The 27,450-nt window shown below is 35.0% G+C and overlaps 1 protein-coding gene across 8 annotated transcripts in view; it reads left to right on the forward strand.

Moving 5' to 3' along the window:
• The window catches only part of MIOS (meiosis regulator for oocyte development), a 111,762-nt gene that overhangs the window by 72,936 nt on the left and 11,376 nt on the right, over positions 1-27,450 (forward strand). For 7 of the 8 annotated variants that reach the window (XM_032643471.1, XM_032643469.1, XM_032643468.1 and 4 more), the window contains 6 exons: positions 12,683-12,937; positions 15,679-15,848; positions 18,530-18,595; positions 20,156-20,314; positions 24,539-24,691; positions 26,322-26,526. In XM_032643471.1, coding sequence (XP_032499362.1) covers positions 12,683-12,937; positions 15,679-15,848; positions 18,530-18,595; positions 20,156-20,314; positions 24,539-24,691; positions 26,322-26,526 — 1,008 coding nt within the window. Of the gene's footprint in view, positions 1-12,682; positions 12,938-15,678; positions 15,849-18,529; positions 18,596-20,155; positions 20,315-24,538; positions 26,527-27,450 lie in introns of all 8 variants that reach the window. The other variant, XR_004351475.1, reaches the window with a different exon arrangement.

Consider the following 27,450-nt stretch of genomic DNA (forward strand, 5'->3'; position numbering starts at 1 on the left):
AAAATTCTGTTTTATTTTCTGCAATACGTTTATAATTTTTGTACTCTTATTTTCCCCCCAAATTTAGTTATCTCAGGATAGTGTACATAAATATTCTTTTTTTGTTGTGTTGTTTTTGACTAGATATTTTTAGTGAATTGTTGTGTTAAATGCATAATTGTTCTTATATTTAAAATTCTTTTTGGAAGGAGTCTTGGTTCTTTGAAGTGATTGACTTTCTAAATTTATTCATTAATTTATTCACTATTATTGGTTTTGAAGACCCACTTTGAAAGGTATTACATTAGAGAATTTATAGGATCCTGGTTGTTGGTTCAGATTTTAGCACAGTATTTGCTTTTTATAAAAACTAAATTAAAATTTTTCCAACCGAAGGAGACCCCTTTTTATTTTGCTGCCTAAACCCTCTCACTTAGCTACCCAATGGTAAGTACTGTATAACTATGACATGAGGTATGGCCTTACCTGAGGTGTCTTATCTGAAATAGTCTTTATTTTTAATTGCTGTAGTTTCAGTTTCCTTTTTTCCTTTCTTTTTTTTAAAATTAATTTTTATTGGAATATAGGTGCTTTACAATATTGTGTTACTTTCTGCTGTACAGCAAAGTGAATCAGTTATACATATACATATATCCACTCTTCTTTAGATTTCCTTCCCATTTAGGTCACCACAGAGCACTGATTAGAGTTCACTGTGGTATACAGTAGGTTCTCATTAGTTATCTATTTTATATATAGTAGTGTATATATGTCAGTCCCAACTCCCAGTTCATCCACTCCCCAACCCCGCTTCCCCCATTGGTAACTATAAGCTTGTTTTCTACATCTGTGACTCTATTTCTCCTTTGCAAATAAGTTCATTTTTCTGGATTCCACGTATAAGCAGTATTATATGATATTTGTCTTTCTCTTTCTGACTTCACTCTGTATGACAATCTCTGGGTCCATCCATTTTGCTGCAAATGGCATTATTTTGTTCCTTTTTATGGCTGAGTAATATTCCATTGTGTGTGTGTGTGTGTGTATATATATACCACATCTTCTTTATCCATTCATCTGTTGATTGACATTTAGGTTGCTTCCATGTCCTGGGTATTGTAAATAGTGCTGCAGTGAACATTGCGGTGCATGCATCCTTTCAAATTATGGTTTTCTCTGGATATATGGCCAGGAGTGGGGTTGGTGGATCATATGGTAGCTCTATTTTTAGTTTGGTTTTTTTTTTGCGGTACGCGGGCCTCTCACTGATGTGGCCTCTCCCGTTGGGGAGCACAGGTTCCAGATGCACAGGCCCAGCGGCCATGGATCACGGGCCCAGCCGCTCTGTGACATGTGGGACCCTCCCAGACCAGGGCACGAACCCGTGTCCGCTGCATCAGCAGGCGGACTCTTCAACCACTGCGCCACCAGGGAAGCCCTATTTTTAGTTTTTTAAAGAACATACTGTTCTCCATAGTGGCTGTATCAATTTACATTCCCACCAATAGTGTGGAAGGGTTCCCTTTTCTCCACACCCTCTCTGTCATTTATGGTTTGTAGATTTTTGATTATGGTCATTCTGACTGGTGTGAGGTGATACCTCACTGTAGTTTTGATTTGCATTTCTCTAATAATTAGTGATGTTGAGCATCTTTTCATGTGTTTTTTGGCCATCTGTATGTGAAGTAGTCTTTGATGATTGAATGATGCATGAATTAATGTAAGATTGAAATTAATAAACTATTTAAGAGTAAAATAAAGATGACAGAAGAGCCAAACTTACTGTTTTTTCACTGACTTCTTTAAACAGTTGTTCTTATTGTCTTTATTGGGATTGAATTTGAGGTAAATTATAATTATCTTCCCAACCTAGGATTTGGTTTCTAGTTTTTGATAGCAGTCAAATTTGGGCCCAACTCAAGCTGCTAGAAAAGCAGTTTACATTATTTAGTCAAAGAGTGGCAGTAGAAGTAATAAATCTAACTTTTTTTTTTATAGGACTTTCATAAATACTCTACAAAAAATACAAAATAAAATGCTGTTTTTAAATAAGAGTACATTAAACATTTCAATTAAATGGTTATATTGTTTTGATTTTTTTAAGGACTTCTAAATTACTTCTAAATTACTTCTAAATTACTAAATTACTAAATTACTTCTAAATACATTACTAAATAAATTACTTCTAAAATACAATCTTCACATTGAAGATTCAGTAGACTACTTATATCATCTATTTCATTTTGGTGTTCTCTCATTAGCTCTTGACCCAAAAAAGTAAGTTTTATTATAAATAATAAAATGAAAGAGTTTAATTAGAGACTTCCATTTTTATTAATAAAAGTAAAAGGACAGTTATGTATTACCCCCATAAATAGTATTTACAGCTATATAGTAGGTCAGACCACATTGCATTCTCAATATTCTGAGGTTTATTGTTTCTTCTGTGCTTTTTTTTTTTTTAATCCCCCCCCCACCTGCCACATTCCCCCCTTGGTGTCTATACGTTTGTTCTCTACATCTGTGTGTCTGTTTCTGCCTTGCAAACCAGTTCATCTGTACCATTTTTCTAGATTCCCCATATATGCGTTAATATACAATATTTGTTTTTCTCTTTCTGACTTACTTCACTTGTATCACAGTCTCTATGTCCATCCACATCTCTACAAATGACCCAATTTCCTTCCTTTTTATGGCTGAGTAATAGTCCTTTGTATGTATGTACCACATCTTCTTTATCCATTTGTCTGTCAGTGGGCATTTAGGTTGCTTCCATGACCTGGCTATTGTAAATAGTGTTGCAATAAACACTGGGGTGCATGTGTCTTTTTGAATTATGGTTTTCTCTGGGTATATGCCCAGTAGTGGGATTGCTGGGTCATATGGTAATTCTATTTTTAGTTTTTTGAGGAACCTCCATACTGTTCTCCATAGTGGCTATATCAATTTACATTCCCACCAACAGTGCAAGAGGATTCCCTTTTCCTCACACCCTCTCCAGCATTTGTTGTTTGTAGATTTTCTGATGGTGCCCATTCTAACTGGTGTGAGGTGATAACCTCATTGTAGTTTTGATTTGCATTTCTCTAATAATTAGTGATGTTGAGCAGCTTTTCATGTGCCTCTTGGCCATCTGTATGTCATCTTTGGAGAAATGTCTCCTGCCCATTTAGGTCTTCTTCCCATCTTGTGATTGGGTTGTTTGTTTTTTTAATATTGAGCTGCATGAGCTGTTTATATATTTTGGAGTTTAATCCTTTGTCCATTGATTTGTTTGCAGATATTTTCTCCCACTCTGAGGGTTGCCTTTTCGTCTTGTTTATGGTTTTCTTTGCTGTGCAAAAGCTTTTAAGTTTCATTAGGTCCCATTTGTTTATTTTTGTTTTTATTTCCATTACTCTAGGAGGTGGGTCAAAAATCTTGATGTGATTTATGTCAAAGAGTGTTCTTCCTATGTTTTCCTGTAAGAGTTTTATAGTGTCTGGTCTTACATTTAGGTCTTTAATCCATTTTGAGTTTATTTTTATATATGGTGTTAGGGAGTATTCTAATTTCATTCTTTTACATATGGCTGTCCAGTTTTCCCGGCACCACTTATTGAAGAGACTGTCTTTTCTCCTTGTATATCCTTGCTTCCTTTGTCATAGATTAGTTGACCATAGATGCATGGGTTTATCTCTGGAATTTCTATCCAGTTCCATGGATCTATGTTTCTGTTTTTGTGCCAGTACCATATTGTCTTGATTACTGTAACTTTGTAGTATAGTCTGAAGTCAGGAAGTCTGATTCCTCAGCTCTGGTTTTTTTTTTCTTCAAGGTTGCTTTGGCTATTCAGGCATCTTTTGTGTCTCCATACAAATTTTAAGATTTCTTGTTCTAGTTCTGTAAAAAAATGCCATTGGGAATTTGATAGGGATTGCATTGAATCTGTAGATTGCTTTGGGTAGTATAGTCATTTTCACAATATTGATTCTTCCCATCCAAGAACATGGCATATGTCTCCATTTGTTTGTGTCATCTTTGATTTCTTTCATCAGTGTCTTATAGTTTTCTGAGTACAGGTCTTTTACCTCCTTAGGTAGGTTTATTCCTAGGTATTTTATTCTTTTTGTTGCAGTGGTGAATGGGTTTGTTTCCTTAATTTCTCTTTCTGAGTTTTTGTTGTTAGTGTATAGGAATGCAAGTGATTTCTGTGCATTAATTTTGTATCCTGCACCTTTACCAAATTCATTGATTAGCTCTAGTAGTCTTCTGGTGGCATCTTTAGGATTATCTGTGTATAGTATCATGTCATCTGGAAACAGTAACAGTTTTACTTCTTTTCCAATTTGTATTTCTTTTATTTCTTTCTCTTTGATTGCCGCGGCTAGGACTTCCAAAACTGTGTTGAATAATAGTGGCAAGAGTGGACATCATTGTCTTGTTCCTGATCTTAGAGGAAATGCTTTCAGTTTTTCACCTTTGAGAATGATGTTTGCTGTGGGTTTGTCATATATGGCCTTTATTATGTTGAGGTAAGTTCCCTCTATGCCCACTTTCTGGAGGGTTTTTATCATAAATGGGTGTTGAATTTTGTCAAAAGGTTTTTTTGCGTCTATTGAGATGATCATATGGTTTTTATTCTTCAATTTGTTAATATGGTATATCACACTGATTGATTTGCATATATTGAAGAATCCTTGCATCCCTGGGATAAATCCCACTTGATCATGGTGTATGATCCTTTTAATGTGTTGTTGGATTCTGTTTGCTAGTATTTTCTTGAGGATTTTTGCATCTATATTCATCAGTGATATTGGTCTGTAATTTTCTTTTTTTGTAGTCTCTTTGTCTGGTTTTGGTATCAGGGTGATAGGGGCCTTGTAGAATGAGTTTGGGAGTGTTCCTTCCTCTGCAAGTTTTTGGAAGAGTTTGAGAAGGATGGGTATTAGCTCTTCTTTAAATGTTTGATAGAATTCACCTGTGAAGCCATCTGGTCCTGGACTTTTGTTTGTTGGAAGATTTTTAATCACAGTTTCAGTGTCAGTGCTTGTGATTGGTCTGTTCATATTTTCTGTTTCTTCCTGGATCAGTCTTGGAAGGTTATAACTTTCTAAGAATTTGTCCATTTCTTCCAGGTTGTCCATTTTATTGGCATAGTGTTGCTTATAGTAGTCTCTTAGGATGCTTTGTATTTCTGTGGTGTCTGTTGTAACTTCTCCTTTTTCATTTCTAATTTTATTGATTTGAGTCCTCTCCCTCTTTTTCTTGATGAGTCTGGCTAAAGGTTTATCAATTTTGTTTATCTTCTCAAAGAACCAGCTTTTAGTTTTATTGATCTTTGCTATTGTTTTCTTTGTTTCTGTTTCATTTATTTCTGCTCTGATCGTTATGATTTCTTTCCTTCTACTAACTTTGGGTTTTGTTTGTTCTTTCTCTAGTTCTTTTAAGTGTAAGGTTGGATTGTTTATTTAAGATTTTTCTTATTTCTTGAGGTAGGATTGTATAGCTATAAACTTCCCTCTTAGAACTGCTTTTGCTGTGTCCCATAGGTTTTGGTTCATTGTGTTCTCGTTGTCATTTGTCTCTAGATATTTTCTAATTTCCTCTATGGTTTCTTCAGTGATCTCTTGCTTATTTAGTAATCTGTTGTTTAGCCTCAGTGTGTTTGTGTTTTTTATGTTTTTTTCCCTTTAATTTATTTATAATCTCATAGCCTTGTAGTCAGAAAAGATGCTTGGTATGATTTCAGTTTTCTTAAATTTACTGAGGCTTGCTTTGTTACCCAAGATGTGATCTATCCTGGAGAATGTTCTGTGTGCACTTGAGAAGAAAGTGTAATTGGCTGTTTTCAGATGGAATGTCCTATAGATATCAATTAAATCTATCTGGTCTATTGTGTCATTTAAAGCTTGTGTTTCCTTATTAAATTTCTGTCTGGATGATCTGTCAGTTGGTGTAAGTGAAGTGTTAAAAGTCCCCCGCTATTATTGTGTTACTGTCGATTTCCTCTTTTATAGCTGTTAACAATTGCCTTTTGTATTGAGGTGCTCCTATGTTGGGTGCATATATATTTATAATTGTTATATCTTCTTGGATTGATCCCTTGATCATTATGTAGTGTCCCTACTTGCCTCTTGTAACATTCTGTATTTTAAAATCTATTTTATCTTATATGAGTATTGCTACTCCAGCTTTCTTTTGATTTCCATTTGCATGGAATATCTTTTTCCATCCCCTCACTTTCAGTCTGTATGTGTCCCTAGGTCTGAAGTGGGTCTCTTGTCAGTAGCATAAAGACAGGATTTGTTTTTGTATCCATTCATCAAGCCTGTGTCTTTTGGTTGGAGCATTTTTTTTTTTTTTTTTTTTTTTTTGCAGTACACGGGCCTCTCACTGTTGTGGCCTCTCCTGTTGTGGAGCATAGGCTCTGGACGCGCAGGCTCAGCGGCCATGGCTCACAGGCCCAGCCGCTCCACAGCATGTGGGATCTTCCCAGACCAGGGCACAAACCCATGTCCCCTGCATTGGCAGGTGGACTCTCAACCACTGCGCCACCAGGGAAGCCCTGGTTGGAGCATTTAATCCTTTCACATTTAAGGTAATTTTCTATATGTGTGTTCCTATGACCATTTCCTTAATTGTTTTGGGTTTGTTTTTGTAGGTCCTTTTCTTCTCTTGCGTTTCCCTCTTAGAGAAGTTCCTTTAGCATCTGCTGTAGAGCTGGTTTGGTGGTGCTGAATTCTCTTAGCTTTTGCTTATCTGTAAAGCTTTGATTTCTCTGTCGAATCTGAATGAGATCCTTGCTGGGTAGAGTAATCTTGGTTGTAGGTTCTTTCTTTTCATCACTTTAAATATATTGTGCCACTCCCTGGCTCGTAGAGTTTCTGCTGAGAAATCAGCTGTTAACTTTATGGGAGTCCCCTTGTATGTTATTTGTTAGTTTTCTCTTGTTGTTTTAATAATTTTTCTTTGTGTTTAATTTTTGTTGTTTGATTACTATGTGTCTTGGCGTGTTTCTCCTTGGGTTTATCCTGCCTGTAACTCTGTGCGCTTTCTGGACTTGGGTGCCTATTTCCTTTCCCATGTTCGGGAAGTTTTCGACTACAGTGTCTTCAAATATTTTCTTGGGTCCTTTCTCTCTCTTTTCTCCTTCTGGGACCCCTATAATGCAAATGTTGGTGCATTCAGTGTTGTCCCAGAGGTCTCTTGGGCTGTCTTCATTTGTTTTCTTTCTTTTTTCTTTATTCTGTTCCATGGCAGTAATTTCCACCATTCTGTCTTCCAGTTCAGTTGTCTGTTCTTTTGCTTTAGTTATTCTGCTATTGATTCCTTCTAGTGTATTTTTCATTTCAGTTATTGTATTGTTCACCTTTGTTTGTTCTTTTAAACATTTCTTGCATCTTCTCGATGTTTGTCTCCATTCTTTTTCCGAGGACCTAGGTCATCTTCACTATCATTATTCTGAATTACTTTTCTGGAAGGTTGCCTATCTCCACTTTATTTAGTTGTTTTTCTGGGGTTTTGTCTTGTTCCTTTATCTGGTACATAGTCCTCTGCCTTTTTATTTTGTCTGTCTTTCTATGAATATGGTTTTCATTCCACAGGCTGAAGGATTATAGTTCTTCTTGCTTCTTCTGTCTGCCCTCTGTGGATGAGGCTATCTAAGAGGCTTGTGCAAGCTTCCTGATGGGAGGGACTGGTCTAGCTGTACTTTGATATATTTCAGGGAAAAGCCAATACACTACCTCTGAGGAAAAGCAAGGGGGGAAAATGGAATATCTTTATATGTTTCTGGTGCAGTAGAGACAAACTGAGTATCTTGTCTTGAGTCAAGAGTAGTCTTTACCCAAACTAAAAAAGACTACTGTTGGAAAGATTATCTCATTGATAGACTTTTGGCTTTTTGTTTGGTTTGGTTTAGATATTTTGTTTCTGTAACCCAAAAAGTAAAAAGTAGAGAAATGACTGTCAAAGTTGGCAGTCCTAAGTTCCAGTCTTTTCTCTGGCCATACTTCTTTTCTAATTGTATCTCTAATAATTCAACACATAGTAAGTCAACACATTGAGCCATCTTGCCCACCATTACCTAATGCACAAGTTTATTAGAGCTAAATTTTAACTTTGGTGACAGATAGTATATAGTGAGTGCTTACTATGAATTAGACATCATACTAGTTGCTTTCTCCATGTTACTTTAATTCTTACAACTGTAATATGAGGTAAATTTATTCATTCATTCGCCAGGTATTCATTACATGCTCACTATATGCCAAGAATTCTAGGAACTGGAGACATAACTGTAAACAAGAGAGCTAAGTCTCTTCACTCATGGAGACTATGCAAGATAGATATCATTCCTGCTCTTGGGGAGTTTACATTCTACAGTTGACCCTTGAACAAGGAGAGGGGGTAGTTAGGGTTACTGATCCCTTTTACCCCACTCAAAAATCTGTGTACTTGTATTTCTGCCTGAAAAACAAAGAAATTGATAAATGACTCATTCAAGGACAGGAAGCTGAAACAGTTTGGTAGAATCGGGACTCAAACCCTCGTTCTTTTGTTTCCACATGTTGTGATCTTTAATCGAACACTAACTTTTCCCCACATTTAGAGATCTATAAAATGAAAACACAGGTAATGTCTTTATTGAAAACTGTGTATAAGTGGACCCATGCAGTTCAAACCCATGTTGTTCAAGGGTCAAGTATACTTCAGAATATGGACAAGTAAATAGTTATAATATGAGGAAGAACAGACAATTAAGTACAGAAGAATTCATAATCTGGTTTTAGGAATTAGTGTTGGTTTCCTGCAAGAGGTAAAGGCAAAGACAGGGTTCAGACAGGGAGCAGCATATGCAGTGATCCCAGAGGAGAGGGAGCATAGCACATTCAGTATTGCAGGAACAGAGTGTGAGAGAGGACGCGAAGAGAGAATTGAGGCAGTGGGGTAACCAGGACTTAGAAATCATGGTGAGGGTTTAGGGAAATTTGTGTTTTAGAGCTGTCACTCTGTGTGTGGAATGGATTGGAGGGGATCAAGATTGATAGCAGGGACCTCAGAAGCCACAGTTATCAGGCAAGATATGATGGTGTTCTTACGAAGGTAAATGGCAGAAGAGCTAGAGAAATGTGGATAGAGAGTGGGACAGAATTTAATTAATCGGATTCAGGGGATGGAGGGGAAGGAAAAATGAAAGCATGCTAAGACAACTGGGATAATACTAATAGCAGTTAATTAGATAGGAATAACATAGGTAGAATGCATTTGAAAATAAGAAAAGAGTTTATTTTGGGATAAATTTGATATAGCTAGATAGAGATGTCCAATGGGCAGGAAATGTAGGGTGAAGAAAGAGGTCATCCATTTTAATTAATTCTTTCAAGAAATTTGACTGTATGAAGGAGGATAAAAAGATACACAGTGATAGCAGCAGGTGAATCTGGAGTCATGGGAAGGCTTTTGTGTTGTTTTTGTTTTTAACATGGAATTGATTAAAGTGTGTTTAAATGATGATGAGAGGAAACCCTTAGAAAGAGGTTGGCAGATGCAGAGTAAAGAGGCTGAAAAGCAGAATTCCTAGGAAGGGATCCAAAGCACAGGTGAAAGATTGGCTTTACACACAGGAGGATGTACACCTACTCCACAGTAGGGAGAGGGGAAAGGTATGCAGGTTGTTTAATGTTGAGTGATCAGACACTGACAGGTTTTCCACTTGATGGCTCCTACTTTCTCAACATAGTATGTTTGCTTGTTGAGAAGAGCAGGGAGGCTGTGGAGAGGAGATACAGAGGAGAGAGTTGTCTTGAGAAATGGGAGGACTGTGGGGCAATGTTGCTTTAGCAGAAGAAAGAATAAAAGACAATGGGCCAAGAGAGTTAAGAATACTGGAAAAAGAATGGTTCATTTGTTGGTCCTTGGGATCTAACTTGGTTAGGGAGGAAAATGACAGAAGACTAATAAGTAAAGATATGAGTGGTCAAGAGATTGTGAGGTTGAGATTGTGAGCTGGAAGTCTATGAGGTTGTGGTTAGAAAGTGGCTCTTTTGGAGAAGAAATAATTTGAAGTGTGTCTGTGATGGGAGTGGGTAGAATCTTGGAGGTGTAGGCTGGTGGAGATAAGGCTAGTTTTTTGGAAGGGCCAAGTGTTGAAATCAATCAGGAAGAAGAGAATGCATGCTCTGAGGGAATGCCTTGTACGTCTTGTGGAGCAGGGTCACAGGGTTGTCAGTGGGTATAATTCCTTCTTTTTAAGATGGCAGAAAATTATATAATGTTGGTCAGCTTTCCATCCAACATGATGAAAATATTTTTCATACTTAAATGGTAAACTGATCTAGAAAGCATGTCTGTTAAGAAGAATTACTTTAACGGGCAGAATTGCTGGGATTTAGGTTTTTAAGAACAAAAATGTTCTTATAAACACTGGATAAAATTACTGCTCTGTTATTATATAGATGTAAAAATGCAACAAACTTATAACTACAAGTAGCATAGTGTTTGCTTGATGTAGTATTTGAAACAAAAAAATATTTTAAATGTTTTTTAATGTTTAAGTGAACTTGTTTCACTTGTTTCCCTCACAACCATCATGAAACATTGATTTTATTATTTATATATAGAGTAGTCTCAAATTTTGGGGATACAATCTTGTCACTTTAGTATTACATAATGTGTATAAATAGATTTAAATTAATCATATTTAAAAATTCATGCATACTAAAAATCATAATATGACTATGTACTTAAAAACCCACAATAATATCACATTGCTTATTTGATAACCCGAATTTCTTGTAGCATAGTTATTAAGCAGTGGGAAGGTCTCTGAGCAGCCACAATAATGTGACGCAATATCCATGCACTTGCAGGATACTTTTCCACCTCCTAGCACTGAACTCTTTGGATTCATACACACTGATCTCTATTCCATGACGCAATTCTAGAAAATAAAAACTCTAAGCAACTAGAAATTATTAAGCTGTGAGGAATTGTTTAACAAAGAAATTTCTTTTTGTTCACCTGCTTAAATTTTTACTGTTAATTATATAACATCATCAGTACTGAATCCAAAATTTATACGGGAGATAAGAAAGTAAATACCTTATACTACATCTGCAGCTTGTTCTACATGAAATTTAATGACTACATACTATTTAAACAGTTTAAATTTGTTATTCAGAATAAAAAGTCTTCTTTAATTTTTAACGTGTTTTATTAACTTTATCATTTAATTCTAAGTTTTCTCAGAGTTCTTAAAATCTCACTTTCATAAGCTATAAGTGATTTTGTCTTCACTGACTTCCCTCATGGCTGCATATAGAGCAGCACGGTTCCTCTTTTTGATGTGCAGGTATTCTCTTTATTTTTTCTTTTTTTTTTTTTGTCTGCCTTGGGTCTTCGTTGCTGTGTGTGGGCTTTCTCTAGTTGCAGGGAGTGGGGCCTACTCTTTGTTGCAGTGTTCGAGTTTCTCATTGTGATGGCTTCTCTTGTTGCGGAGCACGGGCTCTAGGTATGTGGGCTTCAGTGACTGTGGCTCGTGGGCTCTAGAGCGCAGGCTCAGTAGTTGTGGTGCACGGGCTTAGTTGCTCTGTGGCACGTGGGATCTTTCCGGACCATGGAGTGAGCCCGTGTCCCCTGCACTGGCAGGCAGATTCTAAACCACTGCGCCACCAGGGAAGTCCCTACAAATGTATAATTACTGTATTATATGTAACTATATAAATGTAGGATGCTGTAAATTACAAGTGTAAAAGACATTTGTAATGTTGGACATTCTTGCTTCCTAATTCCTAATTCAGTTTATTCTGAAAATCCTTTTTGTTAAAATAAGAACAGATAATGACAATTTTGATGGTAAAACTTTCTAGAACTTTTAAGAATTTGAGTTGCAATTAATAGAGTCCTTAAGTTTCATCTTTCTTTTACCTTAATTTGGCACCAAGTATCATTTTACGTGAAATTATCCCCCCGTTAGGATCAGCTGCCTTGATTGCAATCTAAGTAATGTTACAAGAATTATTTAAATTCCTTGTGAAAAGAAAATGAGGCCATAAAGTCTCCTGGTTTAGTAAGTGGGGAGAACCTTCAAATAATTCCTGTTGTATTTTAGCTTAGTACTTAACATTTCAAAGTACTTTGATGTTTTTGATCTCATTTTTTTTCATATAGATGTATATATTCATACAGAGTGGCAGAAGGGGGAGGGAGAGAGTGTGAGTATCGAATCTCAGACACTGGGGGTACCTTTCAAATATAAAAAGAAAAGATGCCAGCCCTTTTGGAGCGTATGTTCTAGTAGGAGCTTATGTTCTAGTAGGAGAAGAGATAAGACTGAAAATAAATTAACTAAAATATGGGAGCTTATGTTAGTGCTAAAGGACATAGAGGAACCAATGGTTAGTTAGATAATACAGGTGACACCCTATTTTAGATTAGGTGGTCAGGGAGGCTGCTCTGAAGCAGTGACTCAGCATAGCCCATCAAGCATTGACTGTTAGTCCCACAGCTCTTTCTGGTAACTCGGGGAAGTTTGTACTTAGCAACATGTAAAATGTGTTTTGTTTGTGGCATGTCTTATACTTATGCTATCATGAAATTGTGGTTGAGAAGTTGAATATTTAAAATCTAATGTTGAAATAGTCCTATGTAAAACTGACTTATTTTCCAAACACATTTCAAAAACTAATAAACAATAATATAAAGGTGTTTTTCTTTTTAGGAATGGTAGAAAGCAGCAGACATAATTGGAGTGGGTTGGATAAGCAAACTGATATTCAGAATTTAAATGAAGAGAGAATCTTAGCTCTACAGCTTTGTGGGTGGATAAAGAAAGGAACGGATGTCGATGTGGGGCCATTTTTGAACTCCCTTGTACAAGAAGGGGAATGGGAGAGAGCTGCCGCTGTGGCATTGTTCAACTTGGATATTCGACGAGCAATCCAGATCCTGAATGAAGGGGCATCTTCAGAAAAAGGTATTGGGTTATATAATAAGATATTTGCCATTCATAGAATCCTTGAAAGAAAAGATGCTGATAATTGTTAAAACTCTAATCAATATTTTTGGTAAACTTTTTTGAAAGAGAAATTAGCACAGAACTGTGTCTATTAAAGTAAATGTTTAGTCCATCCCTTTTGTTTATTGAAAAAGGAAGTGTCTTAATTGTCTTCTTAATATTATAAGGAATACTCAAGTGTGTTCATTTCAGTGTTTTTTCCTTGAAGATATTTCACATACATTTAGAAAATGTATTTTCTTGGAGATTAGGACTACTTTAGTTGGCAGGCATTTTTATGGCAAGCATTTGAGTGTATTTTAGTTTATGCTTTATTTTTTGTATGGTTTTTGGTTGACTTTTAGGAAACTGAATGACACTTTTAGTTAGACTAACATAGATTCTTATTAAAATCATACTTTGATATGCAAAAGTGTTTCTACTTGAGTCTGCTGATTTGAACATAGTTTCCATTTAATATTTTTTTGAAAAAGAAGAAACAAAGATATGTGATAAAGTTTTCACCCTGACATTTTGCAAGAGAAAACTCAGAGAAATAAATCTTAATCCAGGAATTCAGTTTTTTTCTTACTGGGAATATTTCACTTCAAGATGTATATATACCTATCAGTTTTTAATACACCTGGCCAAATTATTTATGAGTATTCAGAATACTTAATTTTTATTTGCTGGTCCATTTTGAAGCTATTACAGTTCTGTGGTACCATAGGAAAAACACCTGAAATTAACTGTAATATATTTACTTGCAGTCTAAAAGTTGAAAAAGCTAATGTTTTGCCCAGATTGCCCTCTTTTCCTTCAGTTTTGCTCTAGCATAAGTCTTCCCCATTTGAGAGTGCAGTAGAAGATATGTTGTGATGGAAAAAGAATTGATATTTAAAGCCATTTCTAATTCTAATTTTACTATGACCTTAGAGCATGATAATCCTTGTCTTGTGTACCTGGAAAATTTGGTGTTAGATTTAAACACCCATACTAACAATAGGGGGAAAGTATCTTTTCAGTGATTTGAATAACCTGGTTGAGGACTGGAGAAAAGATTTCTGTGAATCAAATATTCCTTTCCATTTGGAGATAAATTGTTCTAAGCAGGATTCAAAGAAGATATTCCTTTGTTGTTGTTGTTTCTTAATGTTAAAGTCAGAAAGGGTAAAACAAATACCGTATGCTAACACATATATTTGGAATCTAAAACAAAAAAAAAGGTTCTGAAGAACCTAGGGGCAGGATAGGAATAAAGACGCAGGCATAGAGAATGGAGTTAAGGACATGGGGAGGGGGAAGGGTAAGCTGGGGACGAAGTGAGAGAGTGGCATGGACATATATATACTACCAAATGTAAAATAGATAGCTAGTGGGAAGCAGCCACATAGCACAGGGAGATCAGCTCGGTGCTTTCAGACCACCTAGAGGGTGGGATAGGGAGGGTGGCAGAGAGATGCAAGACGGAGGAGAAATGGGGATATATGTATATGTATAGCTGATTCACTTTGTTATAAAGCAGAAACTAACACACCATTGTAAAGCAATTATACTCCAATAAAGATGTTAAAAAAATGAAAGAAGGGAAGGAGGGAGAGAGAGGGAGAGAGAGAGAGAAGGAAAGGAAGGAAGGAAAGAAAGAGAGAGGGAGAGGGAGAGAGAAGGAAAGGAAGGAAGGAAAGAAAAAGAGCCGGGGTGGGGGGGGGAGAAAGAAAGAAGGGAAGAAAGAAAAAAGACTTTAACAGAGTAAGCACAGGAAGCAGGCACAAAATAACTTGGGGAAAATGTTCATAGAAATGAGGAACAGGCTATTAAGAACATAAAGTGGGAAATGCTGTTTTATTTGGAAAAAAAGAGTAAATGATTAGGATCAAGAAACCTAATAAAGTTGCTATAATAAATGTAGAAAACACTTAAGAGTAAAAGCTAAAGATGAATTTAATTTTCTCTTTTGAAGGTAAACTTAATGTTAGATGGCTAGGCAGCCGTAGGGCTGACTGCCAGGCAGCAGCTCATCAGCAGCTGTATGAACTGCTAAGAACAAATGTTTAAAAGACTATTGGTAACAAATGCTTTGTTGCAAATATGTCTAAATACAGTTCTGTGATCATTCTGATAGTTAATTTTGTCCTAGAAAAATTAAAAGTATAATACTATAATAATAGTTAATTTGGTCCTAGAAAAATTAAAAGTATAATACTATAATAAGAATGCTGAAATATTGGCCTTTCAGTACTTTGCTGATAAAACATATACATAAGCATGAGCATTATATATGTAGGAATAGGAAAACAAATGATTTTGAAAACTGTAGCCCTGAGATACAATAATATTTACTATCAACACTTCGAAACATCTCCACATAAATTAACTTGTTGATGAAGTTGGCAATGATTCTGATAGTATTGCTTCACTACTCTTCATTTAGGTCCTAAGCTAACATACTGTGTAGGAATCTGTCTGGGATGAAAACTTGAGAATTAAAAGATGTGCTTGTCCTGCACAGGATTTGCAATATGGGTAGAAGTTTTATAAAAATGGAAATTTTTGTTTGTGGTTCTTGCCAGATATTCTAGTCTATGTCAAAACCCTTATTCTAATGGGCTTATTTTTCTGGGGGGCAAATTCACCCTCTGATCTTTATTTGTTATGGTTGAAGAACTAGGAGACATTAAGCTTTTGATTACTTTGATTAGCTGTCTCTTTTTAATACGCAGGTGATCTGAATCTTAATGTGGTAGCAATGGCTTTATCGGGTTATACAGATGAGAAGAACTCACTTTGGAGAGAAATGTGCAGCACTTTACGATTACAGTTAAACAACCCGTATCTGTGTGTCATGTTTGCATTTCTGACAAGTGAAACAGGATCTTATGATGGAGTATTGGTAAGCTAATTTCTGTTTCATGAGACTCTCTTTTTAAGATAGGAGTTTTTAATCTAATTTTGTTAAAATTTTCAAATGTCAGTTGCATAAAATAATGTCATATTTCAATGCATTTTATATTGTTTCAAATAAGGTATCTTAAACATTTGGAGTTAGCCGATAGCAAACTGAACTTGATTTTTTTTTTTAATGGTTTTAATGATACAATTTATGGACATTGGAGGAATAAGATTTTATCCTTTAGCTTAGGAACTGAGCTCTAGAACTCTACAACTATAGAAACATGCATATTATATTGAAATATAATCTTTTAAATGTGTGTATGGTGCTTTTGTTTTTGGCTTTTTTCTTAATTAAGTAAATCAATACATGATCAGTTATGGTCAGGATAACCATGTATCTTGTCTGAGTTAGTATTTGTCATTCACAGACACGTACCAGATTGGAGGATAAATTATATGATCACACTACTTACCGTGGACTATTTTATTTTTTCACTATTTGGTCTTTTCATTGCTGTTTTTTTTTTTTTTTCTCTCTCTCCTGCTTTAATCACTTATGAACACATCACCAAATAGGTTCTTTATCACAAAGTGCAGAAAGAAAGAAGTGAGGGTTGCTTATCAGTTTTAGTTATTGGGTTTTAAGCTTCACCTTAGTCCCACAACTTTATTGGCATTTGTTGGGCTTCTTTCTAGCACTGAGAAGAACCTTCTAAGGCAAAATGTATTTCTATTTTTTTTGCAATTGTAGCATTTATTGGGTTGGCTAAAAAGTTTGTTCATTTTTTTCTGTAAGATGGCTCTAGTAGCACTTTTAACTTCATTCAAAACAATTTTGTTAGATTGTATTGTGACTGTAATAGGCACCTGGAACAGTTCTTAGTTCAAAAAGATAAAAAATTTTGGGAAGATGGAATTATGAAGTTGCCTGAAAAATGGCAGAAGGTAGTAGAACAAAATGGTGAATATATTGTTCAATAAAGTTCTTGGTGAAAATGAAAAATGTGTCAACTTTTACTTAAAAACTGAGGGAACTTTTTGGCCAACCCAATATTATAAAATACACATTGATAATTGATTTAAATGTCAGTTCCAAAGAATTTATAAAAACATGTATTCTATTGAGATAAATGAATATGTTAATAAATGTTGTTAGTGTCCATTTTGACAATTCTTTATGTGTTTTGTTCATTACTTTTAACGAATTACTATTGAACCTTTCTAACCACTTCAAATTAATATCCAAGAGCGTGTTGGGGTTTTTTTGTTTTGTTTTTACAATTATTACTCTTTGTTGTTAAACAGAAGACTTTAAATGTTGCATCTTGAAGAAAAAAATGATACTTTTAGGAAGTGGTAGAGGACAATGAAGACTAGAAAAAGAAATGGATTGTTCAGATTTTAAATTGATAGAGAAGTATATTGTCTAAATGTTAAACTTCTGTATTTTCAATTAAGTGACCTATTAAAACTACCTTCTTTTCTTACAACCTAAATAAGTAAGGGATATCATATCTTGAGCAGGAAGTTTATATTGATATTTCCAAGCTGTTTCAGGAGTGTCCCTGATTATACTTTATATGTAAGTAATGATAATTATCATTGTTCTTTTTAAAAAATTGTTAAGTTATAGTAATCTAGTGAAAAGTTTTGAATTGGGAAATCAGAAGGTAAAGGTCTGAGTCCTTGCTCTGCCACAGTTACCTTAGCTGGTCAGTTAACTTTTTGGGGTTTTAGTTTTTTCAGCTGTAAAATGGGACAGAGAATATTTATAACTCTTTCCAGATCAAAATTGTAATACATGCAACATAGTCTAAGAGTTAAATCTAATTTGTATGAAATATATCCCCTTTTTAGGGCAGAACCATATTTTATAATTGAGAAAACACACTAAGGTATCAACTGAAGTGAACTTACATTTAAAGGAGGAAAACTATATTTCATGGAAGACTTCAGTGGAAATAGGATCCTTTATCCACCCTTAAACTATTTTTTACTTATCACAAAATTAATTGTATCTTTCCATATTTATAGTAAACACTTTTCAAAATAGTATTTTACATTATTGGCAAGTATACAAAAATTTAAGAATTTATCATAATGCCTCTTATTTTGCCACAAACCACCTATATAAGAGTATTCTACAATAGCCACGAAAGTGTGTCTATTTACTTATAAAGTATGTTTTAAAATTTTGTGTTTAGAAACATGTATTGATATTCTTTCTAAATCCTGAGCTGGTATATTTACTGGTCATTCATAGATTTCCTAGACTTGTTGATTAACTTAGAAGCCAAGGAAAGATTTCCTCAGTTTCACTAAAATTAATTTCTATGATGAAAGGACTACATGGCATCTTAAATTTGATAAACTGTTCACCATTGCTTCTGTTTTATGTTAAAGTTATATAAGACAGAACTGGAATTGTTTTAAGCTAAACCTGGTCAGTTTAAGAGGTAAATCTTTACTTTCTATGGACAATAACCTTAGCACTGAGTTTCCTGAGAGTTACATTAAGAAAAACATCTTAGGTGATCAGTGGCTCTGCCAGTATATACACAGTAACCTATTAATACATTTGAAAATCAAAATATATATTAGGTATAAAATACCTAGTCTGCAAAAATTTATAACTCATAGCACCCGAAAGTAACTCCTTGCTTTTTCTCTTCTTTTCAGTATGAAAACAAAGTTGCGGTACGTGACAGAGTGGCATTTGCTTGTAAATTTCTTAGTGATAGTCAGGTAAGAACTGATTTAATTCCATATTTAAAATGATTAATATTTACTGTCAGGCTTCCCTGGCGGCGCAGTGGTTGGGAGTCCGCCTGCCGATGCAGGGGACACGGGTTCGTGCCCCGGTCCGGGAAGATCCCACATGCCGCGGAGCGGCTGGGCCCGTGAGCCATGGCCGCTGAGCCTGTGTGTCCAGAGCCTGTGCTCCGCAACGGGAGAGGCCACAATAGTGAGAGGCCTGTGTACTGCAAAAAAAAAATACATATATATTTACTGTCACTGGATTAAGAAACTAATCTTTATGTATAAATATATATCTGTGAGGTTTATATATAAATTCTTCTAAAAAGTGAGGTAATAATTTCTTATTAGATTGGGCTATTATAAACATGTATCATACCTAAGTTTACTTACTGAAGAATGCTGATTTAACAAGGACCTACTGTATAGTACAGGGAACTATACTCAATATCTTGTAATAATTTATAAGGGAAAATAATCTGAAAAAGGATAGATATATATGTGTATAACTGAAACACTTTGCTGTACACCTGAAACTAAAAACATTGTAAACCAACTATACTTAAAAAAATGCTGACTTAATATTTTAGTTTATTTCTGCTGTGGTGAGTGAGATTAATCAGTAGATGTTAAACTCACCTCTTAGTGATGCTATCAAAGGATTCCTTTATTTTTTAATACAATAAACAGCTAGTACATGAATATGCTATGTAGATAGTGAGAGAGAAATGCTCATAAGCAACTGGTAATATGTTGTGCTGAGTACTACAATAATGAGAAAGTGCTGGGGAACATAAAGCCATCTTGGCTAGAGTTTGGGGTAGGATAAAGTCAGGCAAGACCTTATAAGAAATGGTTTGTTTTTGTGTTTGTTTGTTTAGGATAAGATTGTAAAGGACCCATGAGCTTTACAGATCAAAATCCCAAGAGATTTGCAAGGTCTTTTTTTTTAAGTTTTATTGAAGTATTGTTGTTTTACAGTGTTGCGTTAATTTCTGCTATACAGCAGAGTGACTCAGTTTTACCTATATGTATTCCTTTTCATATTGTTTTCCATTATGGTTTATCACAGGAGGATATTGAATATAGTTCCCTGTGCTATACAGTAGGACCTTAATGTTTATCCATCCTATATATAATACAAGAAATGGTTATTGTTGGTAATCTTGAAGTTCCCTTCCAACTCAGATTCTGTGACTTTATTACTTTGTACTGTATAATAGACATCAATAACTTTGCAAAATAATAAGGACAGTTCTCTTTAAATTTAAAATAGTAAACCCTCTGTGGATCTTTTATAGAACAATTATCAAAATATAGTAAATACCATGCCTTTTAAAAAAAATACTTTAAATGATCATGAATGCTGTATTGTAATTTATAATAGATGCAGACTTCTTAGAGATCACATATCTAGATTTTTACATGGGCTTTTGTTTTAAACTGTTTTCCCTTAAGAGTAAAATTGTTTCAAATGTAGAATTTATGAAGCAGAAAATACAAATAGTCAAATGGATTGCTTTAGAAAAATCACTTTGAATTTTCCAGTTAAATAGGTACATCGAAAAGTTGACCAATGAAATGAAAGAGGCTGGAAATTTGGAAGGAATACTGCTTACAGGCCTTACTAAAGATGGAGTGGACTTAATGGAGAGTTATGTTGACCGAACTGGAGATGTACAAACAGCAAGTTACTGCATGTTACAGGTTAGCGCAACCTGGTGGCAGCAATATTTTAAGGAGAAAAAAAATGCTTAGCCTTCTGTATTTTCTTCCCTCACTGAATGGATATGCCCTGTTGCTTGCTGACGATCTTTAGAAGACGTTTAGCTTTAAATCACTTGATCTACAGGACTTCTGCCTTACCTTACGTCCCTAAGCCTCCTGCATTGGGTTATCTGGGTTTTCCTTTCACTTTGAGAAGTGTCAGTCTTGAATTTATGTAAAGCTCAAATGGAGCCGAGACACGTCTCTTCGTTTTCTCCAGTTGTTGACAGAACAACACCTTCTACAAAGAGATTGCCTTTCCCTGATCTGAATTACTATACATTTTTCTTGAAATACAGAAGGCAAGTTGCACACAGCTGTCTTAATTCTCATTATTCCCTTTTATTATCTCATTTCCTTATTTATTAAATGGGCATGATTTGCTATAATTGATCATCTATTTTCTCTCAGTTTTTACTGTCCAGTGGTTAAAAATGGATTCCTGGCAAAGATTCCCTACTACTTTGCTTTTGTTGGAAATGTGACATTTTAGAGCTTTTTCCTGAGATTTCCTGTGGCCCTCCAGCTAATCTTATCCTTCTTAGTGTTCTCTTTCCTGTCCTTATCCTTTTATACAATATGATAGCATGCTGCATACTGGCTAAGCAAAGTAAAATGCCCCCTTCCGCCACCCTACCTTCTTATGAACAAAAGTAGATATTGATTGGCCCACAAACCGCAATGTAAACTTACCCTAAGGTAACAGGCCACTGACCATGGAAGAAAAGGTGTCCTTCTATAGCATAAGGTATCATTGTTTTCTTACTGAAATGAGTTCACATTTGTTAAACCAAGCTGTAGATATATGGCTATGGAATGCAAATGGTTGGTAACCTCTTAACAAGGTTTATAAAATACATTTAAAATGCGGTGTGTAGGGCTTCCCTGGTGGCGCAGTGGTTGAGAGTCTGTCTGCTGATGCAGGGACACGGGTTTGTGCCCCGGTCTGGGAAGATCCCACATGCCTTGGAGCGGCTGGTTCCGTGAGCCATGGCCGCTGGGCCTGCGCATCCGGAGCCTGTGCTCCGCAACGGGAGAGGCCATAGCGCTGAGAGGCCTGCGTACCGCAAAAAAAAAAAAAAAAAAAAAAAAAAAAAATATGGTGTGTAATTGAATCTTGCTTTAAAAAAAAATCTAGTCTGATGATCAGCTGCCTTTGAATTGAGAAGTTCCCTCCATTTATATTTATATGGTCAAGATTTAGTCTATCATCTTGCTCCTAGTTTTCTGTTTTGCTTTTTCTTCTTCCTTTTGTTTTTCTGTTCCTTTCCTGCCTTCTTTTGGGCTAATTGAATATTTTAGTATTTCACTTTATCTGTTAGCTTTTTAGCTATACCCCTTTTCATTATCTTCTTCTTTTGAGTAGTTGCTATAGGTCTAACAATACACATCCTTAACTCATCAGTCAACATTTTACCTCCTCTTACTTTACATTTCACACCTGATACATCATGCTTCCTACTTCACCTTTTCTCTTTCTTACCTCACACCTGACACTTTCCGCTTTTTGCTTCATATTTCATGTTACAACAGTGTAATTCCGTTTACAAATCCCCCTCCTTTGTCCTATTGTCTTGTATTTTGCTTCTACATCCATTATAAACTCCAACTTAGTGTTGTTATTTTTGCTTTGAACAGTCAGTTGTCTTTTATGTAAATTATGTGAAGAATGAAAACATGGGCTTTTATATTTATTATTTACCATGCCTGGTACTGTTTATTCCTTACCAGAGACTCAAATTCCATCTCATATTGTTTCCCTTTGGTCTTTCTCTTTAGCATTTCTTATAGTTCACATTTACTGGGGACGGATTCTCTCAGCCTACTTTTAATTGAAAATGTCTATTTCGCTCATTTTCTTTCAGCATTTCAAAGACGTTGTTTCACAGTGTTCTGGCCTCCATTGTTTCTGATGAGAAGTCACATATTACTATCCTTGTTTTCCCCATGTAATGCTTCATTTTTCCTTGGGCTGCTTTCAAGATTTTCTTTTGATTTTTAGCAGTTTAACCCTTGAAGCATAGTTGTGGTTCTTTTTATCCTGCTTGTGATTCACTGAGGTTCTTGGATCTGCAAGTCAGTGTTTTTCATCAGATTTGGGAAGTCTTCAAGCATTATTTCTCTAAATATTTTTTTCTGCCCCAATCTCATTCCCCTTCTTGGACTATTATTGCACGTATATTAAACCATTTGATATTGTCCCACAGATATCTGAGGCTCTGTTTATTTTCCTTTTTTCTTCTGTTCTTCAAATTGGATAAATTCTTTTGATTTGTTAATTGGTTATTCTGGCACCTTCTATCTGATGTTAGGTTTTCCAGGGAATTCTTAATTTCAGTTATTGTACTTTTTAGTTCCAGAGTCTCCATTTTTTTATAGTTTATATTTTTCAGCTCAGAGCCCTATCTGTTTACTAATTAAAACACTATTTTCCACTAAGTCTGAATAATAGCTGCATTTAGATCTTTACTTACTCTAACATAAGGGCTATTTAAGGTTTAGTTCTATTGACTGCCTTTTTCCTTTACTTTGAAACACATTTACCTGTTTCTTTATATGTCTAGTGATTTTTTATTGAATACTGGCCATTGTTTGCAGTATATTATAGACATCTAGGTTCTTTTCCTTTTTTTCTGAAGAATGTTGGTTAATTCTTTTGGAAGTTTAGTTACTTGCTGATCACTTAGGTCTTACATTTTGTTACTGTGGGAAGCCCATGGCATTTCCCAAGCTCTTCTAATTTTAATTTGGTCAGACTTAATCTCTGAACTGTTTTCTCTGTAGACTTTTTCAGACCTTGATTTTAAGTTTTATTGGGGCGGTTCTAGAGAAGACTTACCAAATATTGACCAGATTATTTCTTAGTTTATCCTCACTGCCGTGGAAGGGGAAAGAGTGGGGTATGAAGATTTCTGATTTTTCTGTGGATTTTCTTTTTAAATCAGGGATTGTATTATACTTTAGTACTTAGTTCTGCCTAGTTGGTCATAATTAGGACTGTAGTAGATGTTTATTTTTTAAGAAATGAAGTTGTCAACTGTGAGTTTTTTCACATGTTCTTTTAGCTAAATTTAACTCTAGTAATTGAAATTAATACTTAATTACTGGGTGAAAGATATGCTTCTATTTTGATGGAATGTCTAAAGGTAGATTGTCTTTATTAGCTGTTATAGGTTTCTTCCCTTTTTCCATAAGATGCATGCTAAGTTGCCTCTGACATTTTACTTTCTCTGTGGCCTCCAAACAGAACTGGAAAAACTTGGCTTTAAATTAATGGCCGTAGCATCATTGGAGGTAGAGGCTTTCTCTGCTTTCTTCATCATGTGAAGATAAGGACAATATCCTCAACAGAGCTAAAAGCATTCTGCGAAAACCCAAAGCAAGTGTAGGTGAAATGTGGAATGTCACAGCTGCCAGGGAAAATACAGCTCTAGGAAAAGTCTTAGTGGCAAAAAAATTGAAGTTCTTAATGAGAAGGAATCTAAAGTAAATTTAAGGAAAAGGAATTGTTCCTTTTCACTGTGGCCTAGGGGCAAAAGAACTAAACATTTTTGATTCAGTTTTGGTTTTTTTCTTTCTTTCTTCTTTTTTTTTTTTAAATTTGAAGGTGATAAATATATATTTTAATTGAAGGTGAGGGAGAGAATAGGCATTTTTAACTTTTAGATAAATAGGTATACAAAAATAGCATCTTAATCCACAATACATTGCTAGATATGAAGGACCAGGCTCAGTATTATTTTTAAATATGATTGAGCAATTTTGGTGTGTATTTAGATGAGATAGTAAATATATTTTGTGAACCTAGAGGTTTTAATTGTTGGGACAAAAAAGATTTGCGTCTTTTTTTTACTGCATTCAACTAGGAAGGTGAATTGATTGCTCTTAGGTCTTTACACCTAAATAAGAGGTAGAAAATTACATTTCCCTGGCAGGATATAATGGTATATACAGTGCATATTTATGTCGTTGGTAGAGGCCAACTTAAAGTAAATTAATGAAGCTTCCATCAGTTATTTTATCTGTATTCTCATTAGGAGCCAGCTTTTGGCAAAAAAAGAGGCCTGTTTCTTCCCATGTGATGCATACTCGCATGTTGCCTAGAATCTTCAGGCTTACCCAGGAAAATTTTCAAAACTGAAATAATTCATGTTTTCTTTTTAGGGTTCTCCCTTAGATGTTCTTAAAGATGAAAGAGTTCAGTACTGGATTGAGAATTATAGAAATTTATTAGATGCCTGGAGGTTTTGGCACAAACGAGCTGAATTTGATATTCACAGGAGTAAGTTGGATCCCAGTTCTAAGCCTTTAGCACAGGTAAGTACATTGTTTTGGAGAGAATCAAATTGTAACATGTACCTAATAGCCCAGCCAAAAAATAGAAGTGTTTATTTACAGCATGTTGTATAGGATAAATTGAGGGTTCAATTTAATAAATTGTTATCAGTATACTCATTCTTTTGCTCATGTTGAGTTCCCATGTCTTTATCTATCCCAGAGTGCACTTTGTCCTTAATCTTCCTGTTTTTTCGATCGTGCCACTTCCTAACAATCATCTCAGTGACTTGAGCTTTAGTCTGACACAGAGCAAACCACAGCAGGTCTAGAGGATCTTAGGCAAACCTAAATCAGTCCTAGGGTTGTCCAAGGATTTCTAATACATTCCAAGATCTTTCAGAATCGAAACTACTGTATGTTCTTACACATTCCACTTACATATTGACACTTTCTTCACTGTTATATGTAATAAGGCAGGACTTGTTTCTTTAACAGTATATATATATATCTATATGTCTAATTAGACATAGAAATTTATTTTTCTTTAAGCAGTAGTTTAAAAAAACATGAGATCAGCACTGTATATAAAATAAACAACAAGGATTTACTGTATAGCATAGGGAATATATTCACTGTTTTGTTATAATCTATAATGGAAAGGAATCTGAAAAAGAATATATATATAACTGAATAACTTTGCTGTACACCTGAAACTAACACAATATTGTAAATCAACTATACTTCAATTTAAAAAAAGCAATGTGGGCTTCCCTGGTGGCACAGTTGTTGAGAGTCCGCCTGCCCATGCAGGGGACACGGGTTCGTGCCCTGGTCCGGGAAGATCCCACATGCCGCGGAGCAGCTGGGCCCGTGAGCCATGGCCGCTGAGCCTGTGTGTCCAGAGCCTGTGCTGTGCAACGAGAGAGGCCACGGCAGTGAGAGGCCCGCGTACCACACACACAAAAAAAGCAACGTGAGATCAATTATTACGTAAAGCACTTGACGTGAAATTACTGTGTCTGAGTTCAGACGTTAAATATCAGGTATATGCTCCATGTGAGCACTGGATGGTGCTATTTTCTTATTTTAGAAATTTGAGAAATTACTGTTTGTATTAAAACAACCTGAGTATTAATCAAATAGCATTACATGATAATATTTGTTACTAATCTATATCATAAGTGTTCAAGAGTCTAGGAGTTTAATATAAAGGCGTAATTAACTGTTTATATTGCTATTATTCTAAAGTTTTAGCTATTATAGGATCCTTAACTCCTTTTTATCTTAGGAAATGAGAGTTTTATTTACAAGAAAATTTTGTTTAGGAGATAATATCATTGAACTTTGTGTCAAAAGTCATAATGGGATATTTTGTAATGTCCCAGGGTGAACTCTAAAGTCCTTGTTATTTTTTTCTGTAGATCACAGTGATGTTAGGAAGAATATAACTAAACAAAGGTAACAGAGAAGAAGTATTCAAATAATGTAACTGCTAAGTGGAAGTCTTAAATAGAGCTCATCAACCTAGCAGATAAATTATTTTATAATACACAATAAAATTTAAAAATTATTTAAAAGTAATTTGTTAGGATCAAACTTTGATTATTTTATATTTATTTTATTCATAAAGTTTGCATTATATTTATTTCTCCTTTCATTTGTTTTATAGGTGTTTGTGAGTTGCAATTTTTGTGGAAAGTCTATCTCCTACAGCTGCTCAACTGTGCCCCATCAGGGCAGAGGTTTTAGTCAGTATGGTGTCAGTGGCTCACCAACAAAATCTAAAGTCACAAGTTGCCCTGGCTGTCGAAAACCCCTTCCTCGATGTGCACTTTGCCTCATCAATATGGGAACACCTGTTTCTAGTTGTCCTGGTATGACATAATTCTACAGTATACTTTTTGGAGCTGAAATTGTTTCTACATAATTGATTTAATGTTGTAAATAAAAGACATACCAACTTGAGTTTATATTATTTCTAAGAGCAAGCCACTTTGCTGGCTTGAAGGTTTTTGTGTTCTCTATGAAATCTGTACATTAAAAGTAAAATCTATATCCATGATATCTCAGGTAATCTCATAGATGCTTGCCAATTTAACATTCGTGAGAAGAGCTTAAATATTAAATAATCTTATAACATTTTCTTACCACTTTTTCTAAGAGGAGCTCCCTCATATTTTATGTTTAAAAGTCACTGTGGCCCCATCTAGTAACAAATACCTTGTGTGCATAAAGAATTTTTGATAGTCTCAAAGCACTTTGACATTTTCTCTTATTTCATGTTCAAAATCTACCTGTGAAACTATGTAGAGAATGTATTAACCTAGAAGTCAGATCCCTTTACTTCTAAGTTTTGGTGTTGGCTTCTGCTATATTTGTCAGCTACCTAGTAAATATATATACTTTTTTAATGGTTAGAAATATTAACATTGTTTACTGCTTAAAGTAAACATATAGAGAAAATTTTTGAGAACAGTAGATAATTGAATATAATGTACCTACTGGCTAGAAACATTTCATTTATTTATATAACTTGAAAATGATGCTATAGCAAAAAATTTAATGAAAAACATTTGAATATCTGGCATACTGGTAAATGAATAAGGAATAAAGAACTGAGTATGGTATTAGAATGCCTGTTGTAGTTCTGGTTCTGTGACATTTAGTTGGTGACCTTGAGAGTCACTTTAGTGCTCTTACATATGAGGTGTTGGACTGGGAGATCCCTTCTAGTTGTGAAATTCTGGAATTCTGTTCTGTAGCTGGTTCTTGTAAATAGTCTGTTTTATTGTTACATT

The sequence above is a fragment of the Phocoena sinus genome, chromosome 9 (assembly GCF_008692025.1).
Source record: "Phocoena sinus isolate mPhoSin1 chromosome 9, mPhoSin1.pri, whole genome shotgun sequence".
Classification (NCBI taxonomy): domain Eukaryota; kingdom Metazoa; phylum Chordata; class Mammalia; order Artiodactyla; family Phocoenidae; genus Phocoena; species Phocoena sinus.